Genomic DNA, 21,160 nt, shown 5'->3' on the forward strand with positions numbered 1-21,160 from the left:
GCTTCCTCACTCGAGCCTTAAGCGTTTCACAGCTCGGATTCTGCTGCAACTGTCTGCATCGTACAGGAGAGAGGGAGAGAGTGGGGGGGGGGGGGGGGGAGATGGAGGGAGGGCGGGAGAGAGAGAGCGAGAGCACAGGGGAGGTAAAGCGAGGAAGGGGGTGCAGCGAATGAGGTGGTGGCAAGAAAAAGAGGAGGGGGGGGGAGGGAGAGAACGGTAGCCCATCCAACCAGAGAGGGAGGGGGAGAGAGAGAGAGAGAGAGGGAGAGAGAGGGAGAGGGAGGGCAGGAAAAGGAGGCTGGTGGATAATATTAGGCTCTGTTGCATCTCGAAGAATTCAGCCACAGGACAGGCATGATTTCTCCCGCGCGGCGTGGACTGCGGCGTCTCCGGCGGTCGGGTGCCTTTGTATCCGTGTCTGCGGCGAGGGAGCGCGTCTGCCGCTCTGCCTGAGGAGGGGGGAGGACCCGGGGGGGGGGAGAGACTCCACTAAAATAACGCCCCCGGCTTTTTCCACTCGTTTACCTTGTTCCAGCGCTCCACCTTCGGACCGGCATCGACTGCATCCCTTAAAAAAATAACAACGGCTCGCGTGAAAGAAAAACGGATTCTTCATTTATCGCCTCTCTCGCTCTCGAAGGGACACGTGGACCGTGGGGTTTTTTTTTTCTCGTGTAATGGCTGCGTTATGATTTATTCATCCTGAGTGGCGAGGCAGGATTGATCACCCGCCAGCGCGGAGCCCCCTCGCCATCGTTAAAAAAGCGGGAGAGCGGGAGAGAGGAGAGGTGGAGCGCGTCTGTCCCCCTCGCACCTGCCACGTCTGCTCCTCGTCATCTTCCCTGACCGCGGGTCTGCACGCAGGAATGATCGCTCCCTTCTCTCGCCGGTTCTGACTTCCCTCGTTTTTTTTTTGTTGGGGGGAGCGCCTTTCGATATCTACGTGCGGACGTACCTTTCACCTGTCCCTTCCTCCTCTCTCTCTTCCCTCTCTCCCCCTCTTCTCTTCTCCTCTCAGACTGCACCTGTCAAACCCCCTTTTCATTTCTGGCAGGGTGTTAAAAAAAAAAAAAAAGGGGGGGGTTCGGTAGAGTCAAGGATCGGCACGCACGTCGTACAGAGGGGAAGGGGCGGGGGCGGGGGCGGGGGCGTGGTCTCGGCCGTACACCTGTCGGAATTTTTAAAACGCGTCGGGACCGCCGTTCGCACGCGCGTTCACGCACGCGTCCGTACGCAGACGGCCTGCGTGCACAGCCCGGCGTCCATTACAGGGCGAGAGAGAGAGTCGCGGGCGTGTCTGCGAGCGCGGGGTCGTGGGTTTGAGACCTGTGGGGCGTGGTACGCATCATCACGACCGCGCCGGACGCCCGCCTGCTTTAAAATACGGAGGGGAGAGTTCTGAGGAAGGACTACTTTAACGCCTATCAGCTGGAGAGGTGAGAGAGATTTCATTTGCTTTGCTCCGTGGCTGAAGGCAGACGCTTTCACAGATGAGTCTGACTGAAGGATCAGAGGTGCACTCTACACTTTAGACAAAAAAAAAAACAAGGTGAGAGACAGAAAGAGAGAGAGAGAGAGAGAGAACTGAAAATATATAACCATTCATCACATGTTCATCTAATAGAGAACAGCACATGTAACGCGACAGAAAATATAGGAGAAGAGAAGGCGTGAGATAATTATCACAATATTGATATGAAATCAGGTGGCAGTTGTCCCTTATCCAGACACGGGCGTGGTGCTCAACAGGCTGACGGGCTGAAACCGGTCCTGTACACACGTTAACGACAGAAATGAAAAGGACCAGCTGAAACATAGAGGACAGATATAAACAGACGTCTTTAAACTGTAAAACACAGTACTTCAAAGTTCAGTCTGACAGCACCGAACAAGCAAGTATCAAACAAAGAATTAAAAGAGTAAATAAATTAATTCATAGTTAATTGATTAAAGTGTGACTAAAGCGTGACTAAATTTACCAAAGTGTGACTTGAACAGTGAAGTATCTGGATTCACAAAAGAGGCCTTTGGTTGTATGAAGACTTCAGAGAAGTGGGTAATTGATTTGCATTAAAGTGGTTATGCTATTGTGCTGGGGATACCTACGGCACAAAAACAGGATTTGAATCCGTAAAACACCACAGAGGCTTGGCTAGACAGTAGGACGGATGGTCAGATCGGAGGTATATGAAACAGCAGGTGCCATTTCACACTCAGCTGCTGTGTCCCGGTCAACCTGTTTGTGTGAAATACGCCCCACTGACCCATACAGCCCCACCGTGGCTAAATCTGCTTATTAAAACAAGCGGACTGTACAGAAGGACACTAGCCCACTGCCTGTCAGGGTGACACACGCATCGCTGGATAGCGCGGTGAACATTTGGCCGTGTTCAGTTATACACTGTTCTCTTCTCAAACTACTTTGTTAAAAAAAAAAAAAAAAGAAACAGCCCACGGGATTGTGGGTATTATTCAGGCCTGACAGACAGGAAGGAAGGAATCGACACCTGAGGTTTAAAGGGTAAAATTGGGTGTTTACAGAGCACACTGATATCCAGTTATAGACATAGGAGCCAGGCACCTGTGAAATACAGCCTGGACTGTGTACTCTGAGGGAGGAGAGGATTAGCCCCCCTTCCCCCCCAGGGGGCACTCCGGGAATCTCCTCGTAAACGTCAGATCCGCGGGAGAGAAGCGGAAGGATCTCGGGTGCGATAAAGCGCTCACTCACACTTCTGTGATCCGCAGGGCTTTGGACCTGGAGCTGAGCAGAGCTGTCAGAGAAAAATGATGTTTTAGACCAATAAAAAAAGGGGGCTGTTTTAGAGGAATAGAAAGGGAAAAAAGGGAGTTGGGAGACCAAAGCATGAGGAGAGGGATCCAGGCAGGAACAGAATTCTTTTCTTTCTCTCAAAAACGACGACTCACACAGCACAGATTCTGTAAGCTGTCAGGAACGAACTAAGCCTCCAGCAGTAAATGGAGACGCGAAGTGAGAGAGCACCTGTGGCAGGTACGTCTGCGCCAACGCAGGTAGAATCAGAGCGCTGAGAACTGGAAATGACTGAGATGCCAGCCTATCAGAATATGTAAACAGACAATTGTTGATCAAGCGAGAGAGTTTGTCAAGTAGGTGACCAATAAAAGTTGAATTAAACACAATCAGAGAATTTAGCACAGCACCAGGAAAACACTTGAATACAACAGCAGACCAGAATGTAAAAAAACAGGAAATAAATAAGCACACATGCACAGAAAAAATAACATTACAGTAGCCCTGTTCATATTTTGAAGGGACCGTTCCCAGATGAACGTTATTGTAGCTGAGCTGTTAGTGTAAGCCGTGGTACTGAGTAGATTTTAGGTCTAAAAGCAGAAAGCTCCGTGAATATCTCTCTTACCTAATGCCTTGGAGAGAAGAGGAGAGCAGTAGGCTTGTGGCAGCGATCTTTGCTCATCTTTCCCTTACCTGACCACAGGTACCCCACCCCTCATCCGCCCCCCCCCCTCCCCTTTCCCCTGTCCCCCTCCCATATGCACCTGACCATCACTGGACACCTGTGCACACATAAAGACGAATTCACATGCAAAAGCTGCACGTTCGTTGAGCACGCTCAGGCTATGACTTCTGCTAGCCTTCCTGAACAGGCCGAAGCCATTCTTTTTCGTGTCAGTCAGCGGAAAGTTCTCTGAAGCAGCAGAAAGCTTCACCTGAACTCCAATAGGAACAGAGAGAGGCGGTCGGAGAGAGCAGGAGGGCGACGATCGGCACCGCCATGCGTAACTCAACGATCTTGCCGCCCGCTTCGGACGAGAGGGTTTTTCGTGCAAACGATCTGACTTCCCGCTTTCAAATTTGGGATTGCCGTCGGGTTCCGAGCCTCCCAGTCTGACTGAAGAGGAGGAGAGGGAAGCTGCAGCGGGAAGCGCTCGTACCCGCGCCAGGGTCCATCCCTCCCAGCCATAACAGGGACTCGCGCTGTCCCGTCTGAGGGGGCGGGATCGGTGCTTCCTCAACGCTGCCTGGGGTTCTGTCCCGTCTGAGGATCGGGATTGGCGCTTGCTCACCCCCTGCCTGGGGTTCTGTCCCGTCCGACGGGGGCGGGACCGGTGCTCGCTCACCCCCCTGCCCAATAAAGTGACAGGGGGGAGTACAGGAAAGGGATTTGGCTGCTCTGAACTGCACTGGATCTCCGTCGCCATGGGGTGCAACATGTGCGTGGTGCAGAAACCGGAGGAGCAGTACAGGGTCATGTTCCAGGTGAGTCGCTGTGCCACGCCCTCTCTCCTCCTCTTCCGTCCCTCTTTCTCTTCCCTCGCTTTCTGCTCTTTCTTTCTATGCCGTTTTTTTTTCTTCAGTCTTTCTGTCCTCGTCTCTGCTTGTCTTTTCGCTGTTCTGCGCTGTCCTGTAATTTGGCCTAATTGGGCATCTGTTGGTCCCTCAGCCCCGATTACATCTTTGTCTAAACATTTATGAAACTGCTGGTGAGTGCCACCCCGAGAACTGATGCTCTAAGTCACGATAAGAAATGCCCCTGTGCTTAAATGCTCCTGTGTTCGAATGCCCCGGTCTTAAAATGCCCCGGTGTTTAAATGGCCCTGTTTAAATGCCCCTGTGCTTAAATGGCCCCATGTTTAAATGCCCCTGCGTTCAAATGCCCCTGTATTATATTCCCCCAATTAAATGCCCCTGTGTTTAAAGACCCCATGTGTTTAAATGCCTCCATGTTTAAATACCCCACATTCAAATGCCCCTGTATTTGAATGCCCCTGTTTAAATTCCCCTGTGTTTAAATGCCCCTGTGTAAATGCCCCACTGCTTAAATACCCCATGTGTTTAAATGCCCCCGTGCTTAAATACCCCATGTTTTTAAATGCCACTGTGTTTAAATGCCCCTATATTTGAATGCCCCTGTGTTTAGCAATGGAAGCCTTGTGGTGCTACAGAGCCACAAAAACGGCAGCTGACAGAGTTAGTGCCTATAGACTGATCACAGAGACAGGGCAAGGTGAAGGGAGAGATCAATCACACACACACACACACACACACACACACACACACACACACTCCTCCCTACATTGATTATAAACACCCACAGACACACATTTTCTCACACCCTACACCTTATGTGAATCTCGAAGCAGAAGGATCGACACAGTGAGAGAATGCTGTGTGTCTGTGCGTGTGTGTGTGTGTGTGTGTGTGTGCGTGTGTGAACAACAGAGGGGGAAGGAGGTGCAAGGTTGCCACGGTGACAGGTTTAGCAGCCAACAGTCAGTGAGAAATGGAACGCATTGAGAAAAGGAAGTGTGTGTGTGTGTGTGTGTGTGTGTGTGTCTCACACTGCCTGAGCAGGAACAGTGAGGTGCTCACATGATTATATGTCTTGAATGTGTGTGTAAAGACTAACTTACACCTCCTACAGTTTGAATTAGCATAACTGCTGTATCCAGCTCTAGGCTGATACAGGAGACTGAAAAACGTGATGTATTACTTGTCAGCGGATGTTTACACAGACGCAAACCCCCACCTGTATCCTGTGCATTGGTGTGTGTATGTGTGTGTGTGTGTGTGTGCGTGTGTGTTTATCATCGGTGTAGGGAGGTGGGTGTGTGTGCTCTGAGTTGATGTGAGTGATGTTCAGAGTTGATGCGTGAAGTGCTGATCTATGTTGCGTGTGCAGTGCTGATCGTGGTGGTGAGTTCAGTGCTGATCAGGGTTGTGTGTTCAGTGGTGATGAGGGTTGTGTGGTCAGTGCTAATCAGGGTTGTGTGGTCAGTGCTGATATATGTTCTGTGTTCAGTGCTGATCTGGGTTGTGTTTTCAGTGCTGATCAAGATGTGTGTTCAGTGCTGGTCCAGTTTGCATGTTCAGTGCTGATCTGAGTTGCTTGTCCAGTACTAATCAGTGTTACACGCTCAGTGCTGATCATAGCCGTGTGTTCAGTGCTGATCTGGGTTTTGTGTTCAGTACTGATTATGGTTACATGTACAGTGCCAATCAGGTTTGCGTATTCCGTGTCCATTGGGGTGTTCAGTGGTGATCAGGATTGTGTGTTCAGTGCTGATTGGTTTTGCATGCTCAGTGATTAGTGAGATTGCATGTTCAGTGCATAATGGGGTTATGTGTTCAGTGCCGATTCAGATTGCTTGTTCAGCGCTGATCCGGGTTGCTAGTCCAGTACTGAACGCGGTTACGTGCCGAGGGTCGATCTGGGTTAGGTGTTGAAAGTTGATCGAGTTTGTGTGTTCATTGCTGACCATGGCCACGTGTTCAGCACTACTTGGGGTCGCATGTTCAGTAATGATCAGGGTTTTGTGTTCAGTGCTGATTGGGGTTGCATGTTCAGTGCTGATCTGGAATTTGTGTTCAGTGCTGAGCTGGATTTCATCTTCAGTGCCGATTGGGCTTGTGTGTTCAGTGCTGATCAAAGTTGTGTGTTCAGTTCTGATCAGAGCTGTGTGTTCAATGCTGATCTATGTTCATTGCCTATTGGGTTGCATTTTCAGTGCTGATCCAGATTGCGTGTTCAGTGCTGATCCAGATTGCGTGTTCAGTGCTGATCCAGATTCTGTGTTCAATGCTGATCCAGATTGCGTGTTCAATGCTGATCTGGGTGGTGTGTTCAGTGTGACTGTCTGCACAGTTCAGGCTTCAAGAAGCATTTTCAGTTTTCAGTCCTGCATTGATGCTTTTGGGATGCAGAAAAGGAGGGAGGGATAGAGAAATAGAGCACAGAAGAGTAGAAGGAGGGATGAAGGGAGGGAGAGAGATGGGTGCTTTCTGTTGCTCGCCCTTAGATGACAGGAGTAATTGATTTCACTGCCTCAGTGAGCAGAATCGAACAGTGGGCCCCATGGGACCAGCAGGGGAGGGGCACAAATGAAGAAACTCCCTTCCATGGACTACAGCCTGGGGCTGCCATTTTGGTTTTAGATCAGAATTTTCATTCAGCATTTTTCTGTGAACAGACATATTCCTCATATGTTAATATTTCACAATTAGATACACTGCAGTTATATGACGTCCAGAGTTTTCTGTTTCATGTGTTTTCGTGCATGTTTGTGTGCATGTGTGTGTATTTGTGCATGTGCATGTGCGCATGCATGTGTGCTGTGGATATTGTGGATGTTAATGTTATTACAAACATTCAGGTGTATCAGCGATGTTTGGTAATGGTGTTAGGGTTGGCAGCAGCGCTGTTGTAAAGTTGAGTAGAATGCCTCTGGGCATTGCTAGTAGACTTCTGAAGTGATGCTCCCTCTAGAAACACTCATTCTGCACTCTGCTTCAGTGAAAAATGAACCAACACCAAACTGTACAGCCCAGTACAGCTGTTATGCTGGCCCTTCCTTCTCTGTTGTAGAGGAATGTGCTCCCTGGGGGGTCACCCCCGCCCCCTCAACCCTGTCCTCCCCGCCCCCCTCAACCCTCCTGGATTCCTGAACGCGGTGCTCCACTGCACATCGGTGCGAGGCTTAGCTTGCCACAATCAAAGCCAGTCAATCCCCCTCTCATCTTCAGGGGGGGATATCAAGGGCTGTCATTCTACGAAAAAATAAAGAAATAAATAAAAATAAAAACAGAAAACAGGGGGATTCTGCAGCCATTGTGCCCCTTTGTCATTTATATTTTTCGGTTTCTGAGATCCAGGCCTAAAGAGGTGCTTGTGAAAGAGCGCACAGAATAGAGAGCGTAAGACTGAACGCGGGCATGCTAATTTAGTCCACACACTGTCTCCCATCAAGAAATGAACACCGTTTGCTTGCAAATGATTAAAAAAGAATTAATAGCCATCTCATAATTAATGTTTAAACAATGCATTTGATGTTTTTTCCAGCATAAATGCATAATAGATGCGGTATAATTCTGGGGGATGACAGGGAATGCATAGCCGTGGATATTGCCCCCAAGTAAAATTCCTCAATCTGGCAACGTTGAGCCTCTCCATGGTGACACATTTGCAAAGAGTCACTATTGTTGGATTTAATGGTGCCCAAGCCATGAGCGCCTGTCTATCCATATGGCTCCACCACACATTCAACACTCTCTGCCTCTCTTCCATATCTCTTAATCTGTCAATCATTTAAATCTCCATCAGCCAATCTGCCTGTCTATTTATCTTCTTCCCTTCCCTTTACTTCTTTCTGCTTGAGCATGCACTGACAAAGAGAGAGAGAGAGAGAGAGAGGCAGGGGGAGTGGAAAGAGACAGGGAGAGAGCAAGGTGATTGAGGTGAAAGCATGGAGATAGTGTGCTGAAAAGGAAATCATTTTGTGGCACCATGAATGTGTGTGTGTGTGTGTGTGTGTGTGTGTGTATATATATGCGTGTATAATGGCCTTCCAGGAGCTGCTGTGAGGGACTGTAATGGCCCTGCGGTTGCTATGATACAGTGGCTGTAACAGATAATCCAGTGAAACTAACAGCCCTGGGGTTGCTATGATACAGTGACTGTAATGGTCCTGGGGTTGCTATGATACAGTGAGTGTAAGAGATAATACAGTGACTGTAACGGCTCTGGGGTTGCTGTGATACAGTGGCTGTAACGGATGATACAGTGAATGTAACAGCTCTGGGGTTGCTATGTTACAGTGACTGTAACGGTCCTGTGGTTGCTATGATACAGTGGCTGTAACGGATGATATAATGAATTTAATGGCACTGGGGTTGCTATGTTACAGTGACTGTAACGGTCCTAGGGTTGCTATGATACAGTGGCTGTAATGGACGATACAGTGAATGTAACAGCCCTGGGGTTGCTATGATACAGTGACTGTAACGGCCCTGGGGACACACACTGAGACTCTCCGACACTCACTGAGACATGCAAACATATGCACAGACACTGACACACACAAACACTGACATACTGACACACAAACACATACATGCACATCAGGAATTGCAGACATCACCCTTCATTTGACTGGTTAAAAAAATGTTCCATTCTATCTGAAACAGATATATTACCCAGAATTACAAAATGGAAATGTGCAGTTGCAGTACATAGTAACATGGTGTCCCATCCCAAAAGCACTCATTAATAATGAATGTTGTCTTTTTAGCTGAGAAAGATGTTTTCTTTGTCTGTATATATAATAGCCACACATTTGGCCACAGCCTGGGAATCACCCACACACTCACAATCCACTGCTCAGGTACAGAAACCTGCAGCATCTGTATGATTCAGCTTCTCCTCTTTTTTTCTCCCACCCCCTCTTCTATCCTCTCTCTCTCTCTCTCTCTCTCTATCTCTCTCTCTCTATGCTTGCTGGAGAATGTGTCTCAATGGGATGGTATTACCATGGCAACAGGAGTCATTAACCAAGACTGATGGGTTTTTTCTCACTAAAATACAGCCCAGCTACACACTGACACGCAGAGAAATGCATGTGCACACACACACATGCACACGCACAAACACACACACACACATGCTCACACAGACACACGCAAACACATGCACACACACACGCATGCACGCACGCACGCACGCACGCACACACACTCACACACACATACACATGCTCACACACACACTCAAACACACACTCTCACACAGACACACACACACACACACACACACACTCACACACTTGCCAGTTTTCTCGTTTACTTAGCCTGTCTTTATTAGGCCTTTAAGTGCTTGTCCAAGCCAAAGTTTATGTTTGCTGAACGCTTGGTCAGAGGAACAGAGCACCTGTGCCTGTGCATCCCTTACACACGAGTCTTGTTCGCTTTCTCTCTCTCTTTCTCGCTCTTTCTTTCTTTCTCTATATTTTCCATCTCTCTATCTCTCTTCCTCTCTCTCAGTTTATCTCTCTCCGTCTATCTCTTGCTTTCTTTCTCCCTCTCTCTGTCTCCCTTTATATTTTTCCATCTCTCTATCTCTCTTCCTCTCTCTCAATTTCTCTCTCTCTCTCTGTCTCTCTCCCTGTCTCTGTGATTGATGACCGGTGATTGATTGGGGTTCGGGGCTGATAGGGGCAGGAATGGGGGGTGTTTACGAGCTTAAGATTGAGTCACTGTCACTTCAGCAGTAATCAGAAAAGGATGGAGCGCAGAAGAGGCGTGATGAGCGAAGCAGTGAAAGAGTTAATGAGAGAGGCGGAGGAGAAGAGAAGAGGAAGGAGAGGGAAATATTGACGGATGATGACGGAATGAGTGCCTCAGCCAGGTGCGATAATGCTGGCATGGAGCAGAAAAATAAAAAAAAATGTTCGTTTTTTTTCCAAAGTTTGCTGTTCTTACAACAGGCTCTCGGGAATAATTTAATTAGCATTTGGAAACATAAAAACTAATTGCGATTGATATATTCTGGATAATATGCAACTGCGGCAAAAACAGTGAAAGCATTTTAATGCTTTTACTGGATCTGCAGATCTGCAGTCTCTGCTAAAAAAAATAAATAAAAAATAAATGTTAAAAAAAACAGCCACATCAAGTGGTCCCGTTAATGAATGAATTTTGCAGTGTTTCAGTATTTCAACACAGCATCCCATAGAGAAGAAGCTCATATGAGAGAGCACCTGCACTGTACTGCTCTCAGTACGAGCTCCCAGGGGAAACAGAGACAGAAACACACACAGGGCACGATGCCCATGACTATGCCATGTTTCTGTATTTTTACTCACTTTCAATACACCATTTGTTTTATGTTGACTCGCTAATGTTGACTAAATCCCAAACAGTAGGCTAATTACTTGCATGTTATTTGGCACCAGTTTAGCTGAAACACACCTCTCTGCTATAGACAAAAGACTCCAAATCGTATATTTTGTTCATTTATTTTATGAATGAAAACACAAGGAGGAGATACTGTACATTAGTTCCCACCTCCGTTGTGCAGATCTTGTTATGTCTGAATTTATTTCAGGATGATGGGGATAATGCTATTTTTACTATTGCAAGCTGTTATCATTTTGAGCTACCCAAACAATATGGGACATATTAGTATGCTAAGCAGTGCTCAAGCAAGCAAGCTATAATTGAATTACAGATGTGGGGGGTCCAGGAAGGCACTGGCGGCAGTGTGTCAGTGGGGGAGGGGGGGGGGTGTAATTTCAGACATTAAAAAGAGAAACTTGGGGCTGCTGGGTAGCTCCGCTTGTAAAACCGCCGCTCGTGGCGCAAGCCACGGTCTCAGATTCGAACCCGTGTCAGTGCCGACTGTGCCTGAGGTGTATCACTGGCTTTGCATCGCTCAGCGACGGCGGGAGGGATACAGACAGTAGGGATATATCTCAACAAACACACATTTTCAGTGTACAAAAATGCCAAGTTACTCAGGCGTACAAAGCACTGCCGATAAGTCATTAATTAAAACGTGAAATATGAGAATGTGGCCATTCAACGTTTATGTGTTACATGAAAGAGTGACATCTGCAATTCAGCTGTTACACTTGTAAAAAAAAAAATTGTCAAAATGACTACTAACTTGGCGGATGGCATACCTGCCATCCCAATAGCATTCTCAGTGCTCGAGCGGCTTCTCCTGGCCGTCCGGGCGCCCGTGGCCAGCTCTCTCTGCTTATCTCATGCGTATAAATGGGTCTCCTCCACCCCTGCCCTGTGCGTACGCGGCTCACGGACGCAGTGTGAAAAGAAGCAGCTGGCTGGCAGGCGAGCGTTTCAGAGGAAAACAGAGGATTGCCTTCACTCTCCTCAGGATAGGAACACGCCGTATATGAAGATACTTGTACAAAGTTTGAGAATTGGACATTCCAAATTCAGGAGGCATTGTGGAGATGCCAAAAAAAAGAAACTCAAAGAGAAGGGGTTCTGGACAGGCTTGTCTGAAAGGGCTAGTTGCACTACAGGATGATGAATTCATACAACTGCAAAGAGAACAAAATACAGTCTGCTTATTTTTTACTTTTGCCTCTCTGACAGACTCACACTGGAAAAGTGCTGATGACTCTACGTCTGACACATTCATTGCGTGTGTGATCAACGCGTGATTTATGGACTCCCACGAACAGTGCTATGTCCTTGCGTTAAAATCCAAAAATACCATCCACTGCCACCACTAAGAAGACATTTAAGAAGCAGTTGTATAAACAGTTTCTATCAGGCTGGGTAGCTGTGGTCCTGGAGGACCAGTGCCAGTTACTCTGGCCCAAAATAATGTTTCACCAGCTCTGTTTACCAATGCCAGTTCATTGCCATATCAGAAACGCTTAAAGTTACATGTTTCAATGCATGGATGCAATGTGAGTCCTCAGCTCCCCTTCATTATTTCCAGAAACCTACCTGAAATGTGGGATCGCTTAAAGGATTGGTCTTTATAAGCATTAAGTCATTAATATGCTAAGGTATTAGCATCCTTAAAATGAGCAAGAAATCATGTGAATATCCCTAGCAATATTATGTGAACGTAGCAATGAAACAGTATTATGTGTGAACGTAGCAAGGAAACAGTTTTTTTAATTAGTTTTTGACCCCTTGGAAAAGATACGTTGCGTAGCTACTCTTGCTAAATGCACTTAAGGCACTGCCCCTTCTCAGGGTTGCCTGGCAACAGGTGCACTACAGTTTTTTGTTTACCATTTCCCTCGTCTCACTGGCTGATACAAAATCAGAAACATCGTAAACCTCAGCCATAGTCACTATAGTCATCACTGCTACTGGAAATATTCAAACGCTGCTATCATTAGCTACAGCTGGTGTGCGTCAAACGTCTACTTTGTTGACAAAAATGATGCTACGGGCTGTTGTCATGAAACTGATAGCACAATCAGCTGTTGTGCAACCAGGAGTAGAAACGGTCGTATTTTACAATAACGTATTTTATCACGTTGATAATGCAAGTGGTCCAAAGCTAACTAGACGTACTGTTTTTGGCTATATTGGCACGTCTTGATTACAGCATATACATATTAATGCGAGAAAATAGAAGTGTTCATTTAAGTTTGGCTTGTTGACAGTGTGTCATGCGATGATTCAGCTTAAATAGCTGTCAGGTGATGATTCCGATTCAATTCAATTCAATTTTTCAATTCAATTTATTTGAATGGCGCTTTTTACAGAGAACTCTCACAAAGACACTGTACAGAGTAGCAAGATGAGAAACAGAGCAAAAGAGGAAACCCTCAAACGGTGACGAGAATAAACTCCCCAATGGGAAGAAATCTCCAGAGGAACCCGTAAAGTAGCAGTAGAATGGAATGTAGTAGACATTAAGGTTTACATTACATTACATTTACATTACAGGCATTTAGCAGACGCTCTTATCCAGAGCGACTTACAGAACTTTTACATAGCATTTTACATTGTATCCATTTATACAGCTGGATATATACTGAAGCAATTTCAGTTAAGTACCTTGCTCAAGGGTACAACGGCAGTGTCCTTACCCGGGAATCGAACCTGCGACCTTTCAGTTACAAGCCCAGTTCCTTACCCACTGTGCTACACTCCGTCCTTTACAAACTCATGTCAATGTTTTTTTAAATAATGGATTACATTTATACATTATAAATGAACTGATGCTGGTTTATAGGACTGTTCAGACACAGAAAACATTTTCAGTCCTCATGCTGCTCGTGTAGGTTGCACGGTGGTGCAGTGGGTAGCACAGCAAGAAGGTCGTGGGTTTGAATCTCAGCTTGGGGCCTTTCTGTGTGCAGTTTGCATGTTCTCCCTGTGTACGCGTGGGTTTCCTCCGGGTACTCAGGTGTCCTCCCACAGTCCAAAGACATGCAGGCAGGCTAATTGGGGACTCTAAAGTGCCCATTGGTATGAGTGTGTGAGTGAATGGTGCGTGTGCCCTGCGATAGATTGACAGCCTGTCCAGGGTGTATTTCTGCCTCTCTCCCAATGCATGCTGGGATAGGCTCCAGCACCCACCATGACCCTGCCCAGTATGTGCAGGAATAGATAATGGATGGATGCTGCTTGTGTAAATACCAAGCGCAAAATCCAACTGTCCCTCACACAGTTTATCTAACTTGCCAAAATACATCAACTGTGCTGTGGTAAGATGTCTGCTGGGGTTCAACTGCATCTGTGCTGAGAATGCTATCAGGATAATCAGAGAAACCCAGACACAACAGCGAGTCACCTCTCTCTGTCTCTCTTCCCCCTTCACTGTGAACTCACTGAGAAGAATAGAAAAGACAACGGCTTCCTCTCGAAAGGTCCATTAATTCCCGTACATAGCCAAATTCTAGCAAATGGCTGACACCCGAGTTAGTCCACAGTACGAGGAACTAGCGGACCATTTCAGACACGGCCCGTTTGATATTTCATTTTAACAATCCTGAAAGGGCAAATGTGTTTTTCAGCTGCAGTATTACATGCATCAGGAGCAGCACCTTAATAAACAAACATCACTGCAGTAACAGAAGAGACAGTAAAAGCACAGACGCATGAATGCAATTCCCTTTGTGTGCAGCTGCACTTGTTCTAGGGTCTGCTTTGTGCATCAGAGTACCTGGTCTTGCCCTGGGGCAGACTGTGGAACCGCAGGTGCATTACGTTCTACTGAACTCTAATTTAAATGAACACTGTGTGGAACCGCAGGTGCACTATGATCCACTGAACTCTAATTTAACTGAACACTGTGTGGAACCGCAGGTGCATTATGATCCACTGAACTCTAATTTAACTGAACACTGTGTGGAACCGCAGGTACATTATGACCCACTGAACTCTAATTTAACTGAACACTGCAGTGGAACCGCTGGTGCATTATGACCCACTGAACTCTAATTTAATTGAACACTGCTGTCAGAGATGTAATTCACCATTTGGCCATTCTCAGCCATAGAAAGCTTCAAAGCGCTCAGCCAACGTAGCCTGGAGATAAGACACAGAGAAGGAACTGGGGGGTGTGTGTGTGTGTCTGTGTGTCAGAGGGTGTGTGTCCATCCTCCTCCCCCCTCCTCTCTTTCACTAAATAAAATATGCGGGTTTTTTTTGGTTGGGAGTCCGTTACAGCAACATGGCAAGAAGTTAGTTTGTAACAATTAGTTGGTAGTGGGAATCTGAGACCTGTATCAAGGTCGGGTGTTCTACAGTACATTGCATTTCTGGTCTTGGGACAAACAAGCTATTGTTTGGTATTTTTCTGTGTGACTGTCTATGTCTGTAACCTTTGTTAATTGTTTTAAGGTAGTTGAGCCTCGTCTTTAGATTGGACACGGGAATTTGTTGTAACTTTCTTTTTTAATTTTCTTCATTTTCTTCTGGTTGTGAGTTGTACATTTTGATAAAGATTGATCCAATACTTTGTTTTGCCTATAATTGAATTTGGCAATTTAATTTAATTAATCTTTGGAAATAACTGCTGGATTCGGAAAAGTAAACATATTTCATATAATCCTCTATTCACCTACACTGCAGACAGTTTTAAGGTTAAGGAGGTTATTGTGAATTTACCCCATGCTGCACAGATCCCAGCCTCTATAGATGGAAGAAAGTGTCTTGGTTTCCTGACCTATTATGTGCCATTAGACTCTAATGCAAATGGAAAAATGAAAACACGCAAGATCAGAACCTGTGTCACTCCGTGTGCTTTGCTCTTACATTGCACTGGCCACAGACAGAGGCCTGGAGGCTGAGATACCACCAAATATAATTGCCTTGCAATTTAATTGAATTAAAATACAGTCAAAAAATAGGATAAGAGAAGTCATCTCTTTTCTTTTTTCTTCTCTCAATAGTTCAGCCAAACATTCCCTCCCTCCCTCCCTCCCTCCCTCCCTGCCGAATCCCCTGTTCCCATCCCCCAATTTTTCCTTTCAATTTATTACTCATTTTTTTATTCTCACCCCTTTGAACCTCATTCTTCTCTTTCATCTTTCTCCCCCTCTTTTACCCCCCCCTTCCCCTCTGCCCACCTCCCTACTGCGCAGTGCAGAATGTAGAAGCTATGACAGGAATACTCAAATGAGCCTGTATGAAATCACTTGAACTCTCATGCTGGTCTGTGCTGAATCTGATATCGGTCCCTGTGTGCTAGCTCTGCAGCCTCCCTGCTGGGCCCTTTAACACTACGTGTCACAGAGAGACCTTATTCTAACATACCGCTTTACAAAAGAATACGTAATATGAATTGTGATTTATTTTGGGTAGAATTCTCTTAGCAGTAATGTTGTGCAAATGATTTTGCTTAAAACACTGTCATATAAAGAAATGAATAAACCTGCACATTCATCTGCATCCCAGTGTCACATTTATTACACCGATAAGGCGTGTGGTATAAATCCCACTCTACTGTACAGTGTAGAGACGTGTGCATATTACAGCCTTATTCAGGGTGTATGATATAAACTACACACTGCTGTGTACAGATGTGTCTGCAGATTACAGCCTTATTCAGGGTGTATGATATAAACCACACACTGCAGTGTACAGATGTGTCTGCAGATTACAACCTTATTCAGGGTGTATGATATAAATCACACACTGCAGTGTAGAGATGTGTATGCAGATTACAGCCTTATTCAGGGTGTATTATATAAATCACACACTGCAGTGTAGAGATGTGTGTCCAGATTACAGCCTTATTCAGGGTGTATGATATAAATCACACACTACAGTGTAGACACGTGTGTGCAGATTACAACCTTATTCAGGGTGTATGATATAAATCACACACTGCAGTGTAGAGATGTGTATGCAGATTACAGCCTTATTCAGGGTGTATTATATAAATCACACACTGCAGTGTAGAGATGTGTGTCCAGATTACAGCCGTATTCAGGGTGTATTATATAAATCACACACTGCAGTGTAGAGATGTGTGTCCAGATTACAGCCTTATTCAGGGTGTATGATATAAATCACACACTACAGTGTAGACACGTGTGTGCAGATTACAACCTTATTCAGGGTGTATGATATAAATCACACACTGCAGTGTAGAGATGTGTGTCCAGATTACAACCTTATTCAGGGTGTATGATATAAATCACACACTACAGTGTAGACACGTGTGTGCAGATTACAACCTTATTCAGGGTGTATGATATAAATCACACGCTTCAGTATAGAGATAAATGTGCAGATTACAGCCTTATTCAGAGTGTATGATATAAATCACACACTGCAGTGTGGAGATGAATGTGCAGAAAACTACTGTATAAATCATCATCCACTGCACAAATCACTAACAACTATAGAAAATTAGTAATTACTCCACACATCAGTAACTGCTGAAAATATCAGTGGGTTGTGAATGCTTGTGTTGTTGAAGGTGTGCATGTGAACCTCTTGTGAACATTGCCTTGATAAAGGCCCAAAGCCAAAAAAAAAAAAAAAATTGGTTGATTTTTTAAACAACTAAATAGTTTTTCACTTCCATTTATCTCCAAGAGTGGCAGCGCTTTTTTCTTGTTCGTGCCGCTGGGTGTTAGTGTGATATAGTGCTGGATTAAATTTGTTCATTAGTGGCAAACCCTAAGGCATTGAGACACAAAGGGCAGTTCCTCTCCCCGGCTGGAAGGAACAATCAACTTTGTTCTCAGAGATAAAAAATAACCCCCAACCTGCAGACATGAGCCCCTTTCCCGCATGGAACCCAGAACATCGCCGGGTTCAATTCAACTCGGGTTAGGTAGTGGCTTTCCCCATTCATACTGTACATACAGTGCCCTCCATAACGTTTGGGACAAAGACTATTTTTCTTGACTCCGTATTCCACAAATTTACATTCATGATCGAATAATTCACGTGATTCTTAGCTTTTATTAACCCGTTAAGTTGCGGAGGCCAGAGTGGGTATATTTACATTCATTCTTTTTTCTTTTTTTACAGTGAAATTTCCAATCAATCTGATCAGATGACATACAACTTGAAAGTAATAAAACTCATGGTTCCATCTCTATGAACTATTTTACGATGCCAATGTTTTAGCAGCAATGGGTCTTTATTTTGTAACGTGGGGTGGCAAAACAAGCTTGGGGGGGGGTCCTCAATTTCTATGCGTTTTGGAAATCCACAGATGTCATGAATCATGGTAAAATAGGTATCTTTATCATGCCAAGGATCTAGCGAAAATTCACTGTAATTTTCAGTCCCAAAAACGTGATAACTCAGAAATAATGCAGGACAGTTATTAACATTATGTTAGCCTGTCTTTATAGCCTGATATTTAGCTGAATAATAGTCTTGGCAGAGAGTTAGATCCTACAAACACAACACAGTTGAAGGTCTGAGGCAGTGAGACTCATCCATGCACCACAGCATAGTGCCTTAACCAAATGAGGCACCCAGCAGCCCTGAAGACTTAACTTACAGTATCATCCGCAGCCAATACAGTTCAGTTATATGATCCCGCAAATGTTAGAGAAACAATGATAACATGATTTATAAGCTAAAAATCACCACTTGTATGTGGAGTTGTTGCCAGTAAAAGTTAAACAAAAATAATTATTTTAGTCAAGTCAAATAGGTAGCTACAACTGTCTGATGTGTAGCACTACCCAGCTTGCTTCACTGTGTAAAAAAGCAACTTAAACGGGCAGTTTACTTCTGCTTTGAATCTACGGCGTATCTACGGCGTAGGTATGGCGTAGCCGTGTTCCCTACGCCGTAGCCTAACGTGCTCCTCCTCAGAAATGTAACTACACGTTGCGGCGACGCAGACCGCAACAACTGTGATTCGTCCGCTTGGTAGCATCGCATTTCCTCCTACGCATTTCCAACTAGCGTTTTGGCGGTGTATTGCAGAGCGACTCAGACAGACCAGCGCACAAGTATAAATGCTCACAATGGCGTAGGCCACTTGCGTAGGCTATGGCATAGGCTCTACGTAGATTCAACACAGAAGTATAAATCAGGCTTTACATGGAGTAGTATCTGTCCATCCAGATAGTTTTGCTGAAATGTGACAGATTTTCTAGACATTCGTTGCAGCTCATCCCAACATACGTTGTGGCTCTATCTTCACGTGTCTTCAAAGCACCAAAAATGTACATTTGAAAAATTCAGCAGTAACATATATTTTAAAAATATAATCCCATGGTTACTAATGAACATCCACAGAGCTAGTTTCATCAAACTACTTTTACCGAAGTATGCCAATATAGCCTATATCCCCTTTAAAACTGGAAGGGCCTGATAGATGTTTATCAAGGAGAAGTGTTGCATAGGACACAAGCAATTCATTAGACTATGGCGTATTTGTTACCATTTGTAAAATGTTGCACATTCTGTAATGCTGCTCAATTTTTCCACATTTAGCATCGTCAAGTTTAGAGAGCAATTTGTCTGACGCATTGTAATTGCTTTTCCAAGAGTAATGTTATGCATTAAAGCAAGATGGAAAAATTATATATTATACCTAAATGTAAATGTGAAATTCTAAATGTCAATATTAAATATAAATTTAAATGTTAAATAAAGAAACAAAATATTTGGAACATATGTTAATTAGTGATTCCCCTTATGTGTAACATCATTTTTTTTTACATTTAACATGTATATGTATGCACGTTTAGTCTCCGCCCCCTCCTGTGCACACACCACATTTACACACCAGGAGAGAGAGAGATTGGGAAAGAGAGGGAGACAGGAGGCAGGCTGTAGCAGAGGAATGGGTAGAGGAATCAGTGGTAGGCTGGACCACCAATTGCAAGGTGATGAGAGAAAGGTAGACAGAAATAGGAATGGACCGTTTAGCTGGAGCCATGGAGCCATTTTTAATCTTTCATTTTATTCCATCTATAATACATGCTGGGGATTTTATTTTTGATTCCCACCACTGAGCCACCAATGACCTTTATTAAAAAAAATAAATAAATAAATAAAAACATGGCAAAGAGCCCGTGTGTCTTTTCACAAGTGAAAATGATGGTAGGATGGGCTGACAGAAAGGAGGAAGATAGGGGGTGATCAGGACAAAGAGAAGGAGAGGACCCCATTGGTCTAATGAGAGAAACGCTGAAGCAGCAAACTGACAGGCAGAACGGGACGTGACTGCAGCAGAAATAGAGAAATGGAGAGTGAAAGATGAGAGGAGGGAATGAGGGAGACAGAAGCATTTTCATTACCATTTTAACTGTTTACCACCACACTGCTTCCTCGCAGCTACATGTTGTGTGTTTAGTATCGCAATGGTCCACTTCACCAGCACTGTTCCAGCTCGTCTTGTCAATAAGGCGCTAGTGAAATAAAATGAAATGAACAGACTTGAAATGGAGAGAGAGAGAGAGAGAGAGAGAAAGAGCAATAGAGGGCAGACGAGAGAGGAAGGTGGAGAAAGAAATGGAAAGAGGGTGGTAGGGAAAGATAGATTGGTGGAGGGGTAAAAATAGAAAGAAAAAGCCGAAGGTGAGACCTGATTTTTCTGGTTGACTGACCAGAAGAAGACCCATCTGAAATGCAATTATTTGAAGAGGATAAAAAAGAGCAGAGATAGTGAGAGAGAGAAAGAGAGAGAGAGAGAGAGAGAGAGAGAGAGGCAGAGAAGCAAATAGAGAGAGAGAGGAAGATGCCATTACACAAAAAGAGCACGCAGTGGGGAGAACTAGCAAACGGAGACTCGCAGAGCGCGGAAAGGTCAGTGTCTGCGCTGCGAGACAGATCATGTGACTCCTGTCGGCTGTCATTCGCTTGACAAATAGCTCTGTGCGCAGGTGAAGCCCTGCTGGTTATCATGCACACACACGCACACACACACACATACTCACACACGCATACACACACACATACTCACACACGCACACACACACACATACTCACACACGCATACACACACACATACTCACACACGCACACACACACACATACTCACACATGCACACAATCATGCACACATACACTCATACCCACACATGCACACACTCACGCACGCATACACTTATACTCACACACATGCACACACACACACATGGACAGGCAGGACATACATCCATACCTGTACCACGCCTGCACGTGTATTTTACAAGTTTTATACCTAAACATATGTGCCAGAAAAACCACCCATCTTTAATATTTGCGGGGAAATCTGAGGTTTTATTAGCTGCCACATTCTGGACATTTTCTGTGAAAAAATAATAAATGCAGAGGCTTCCTTTCTGCTCTTCTTTTCATATATTTTCACACCCACATTATATTTGCATACACACACTGGCTAACCATGGCAATGATATGAAGTAAGAGGCTGGAAGATATCAAGCACAAGACCGGGTGTCTGGTGGATGAAGAAAT

At 45.1% G+C, this 21,160-nt stretch overlaps 1 protein-coding gene across 2 annotated transcripts in view; it reads left to right on the forward strand.

Annotated features, from left to right (window-relative positions):
• Positions 1–1,150: 1,150 nt before the first annotated feature.
• Positions 1,151–21,160, forward strand: part of LOC118211968 (PDZ domain-containing protein 4-like) — a 34,846-nt gene continuing 14,836 nt past the window's right edge. For both annotated transcript variants that reach the window (XM_035389588.1, XM_035389589.1), the window contains exon 1: positions 1,151–4,261. In XM_035389588.1, coding sequence (XP_035245479.1) covers positions 4,202–4,261 — 60 coding nt within the window. In that variant the 5' untranslated portion in view covers positions 1,151–4,201. The remainder of the gene's footprint in view (positions 4,262–21,160) is intronic.

The sequence above is a fragment of the Anguilla anguilla genome, chromosome 13, assembly GCF_013347855.1.
Source record: "Anguilla anguilla isolate fAngAng1 chromosome 13, fAngAng1.pri, whole genome shotgun sequence".
Classification (NCBI taxonomy): Eukaryota; Metazoa; Chordata; class Actinopteri; order Anguilliformes; family Anguillidae; genus Anguilla; species Anguilla anguilla.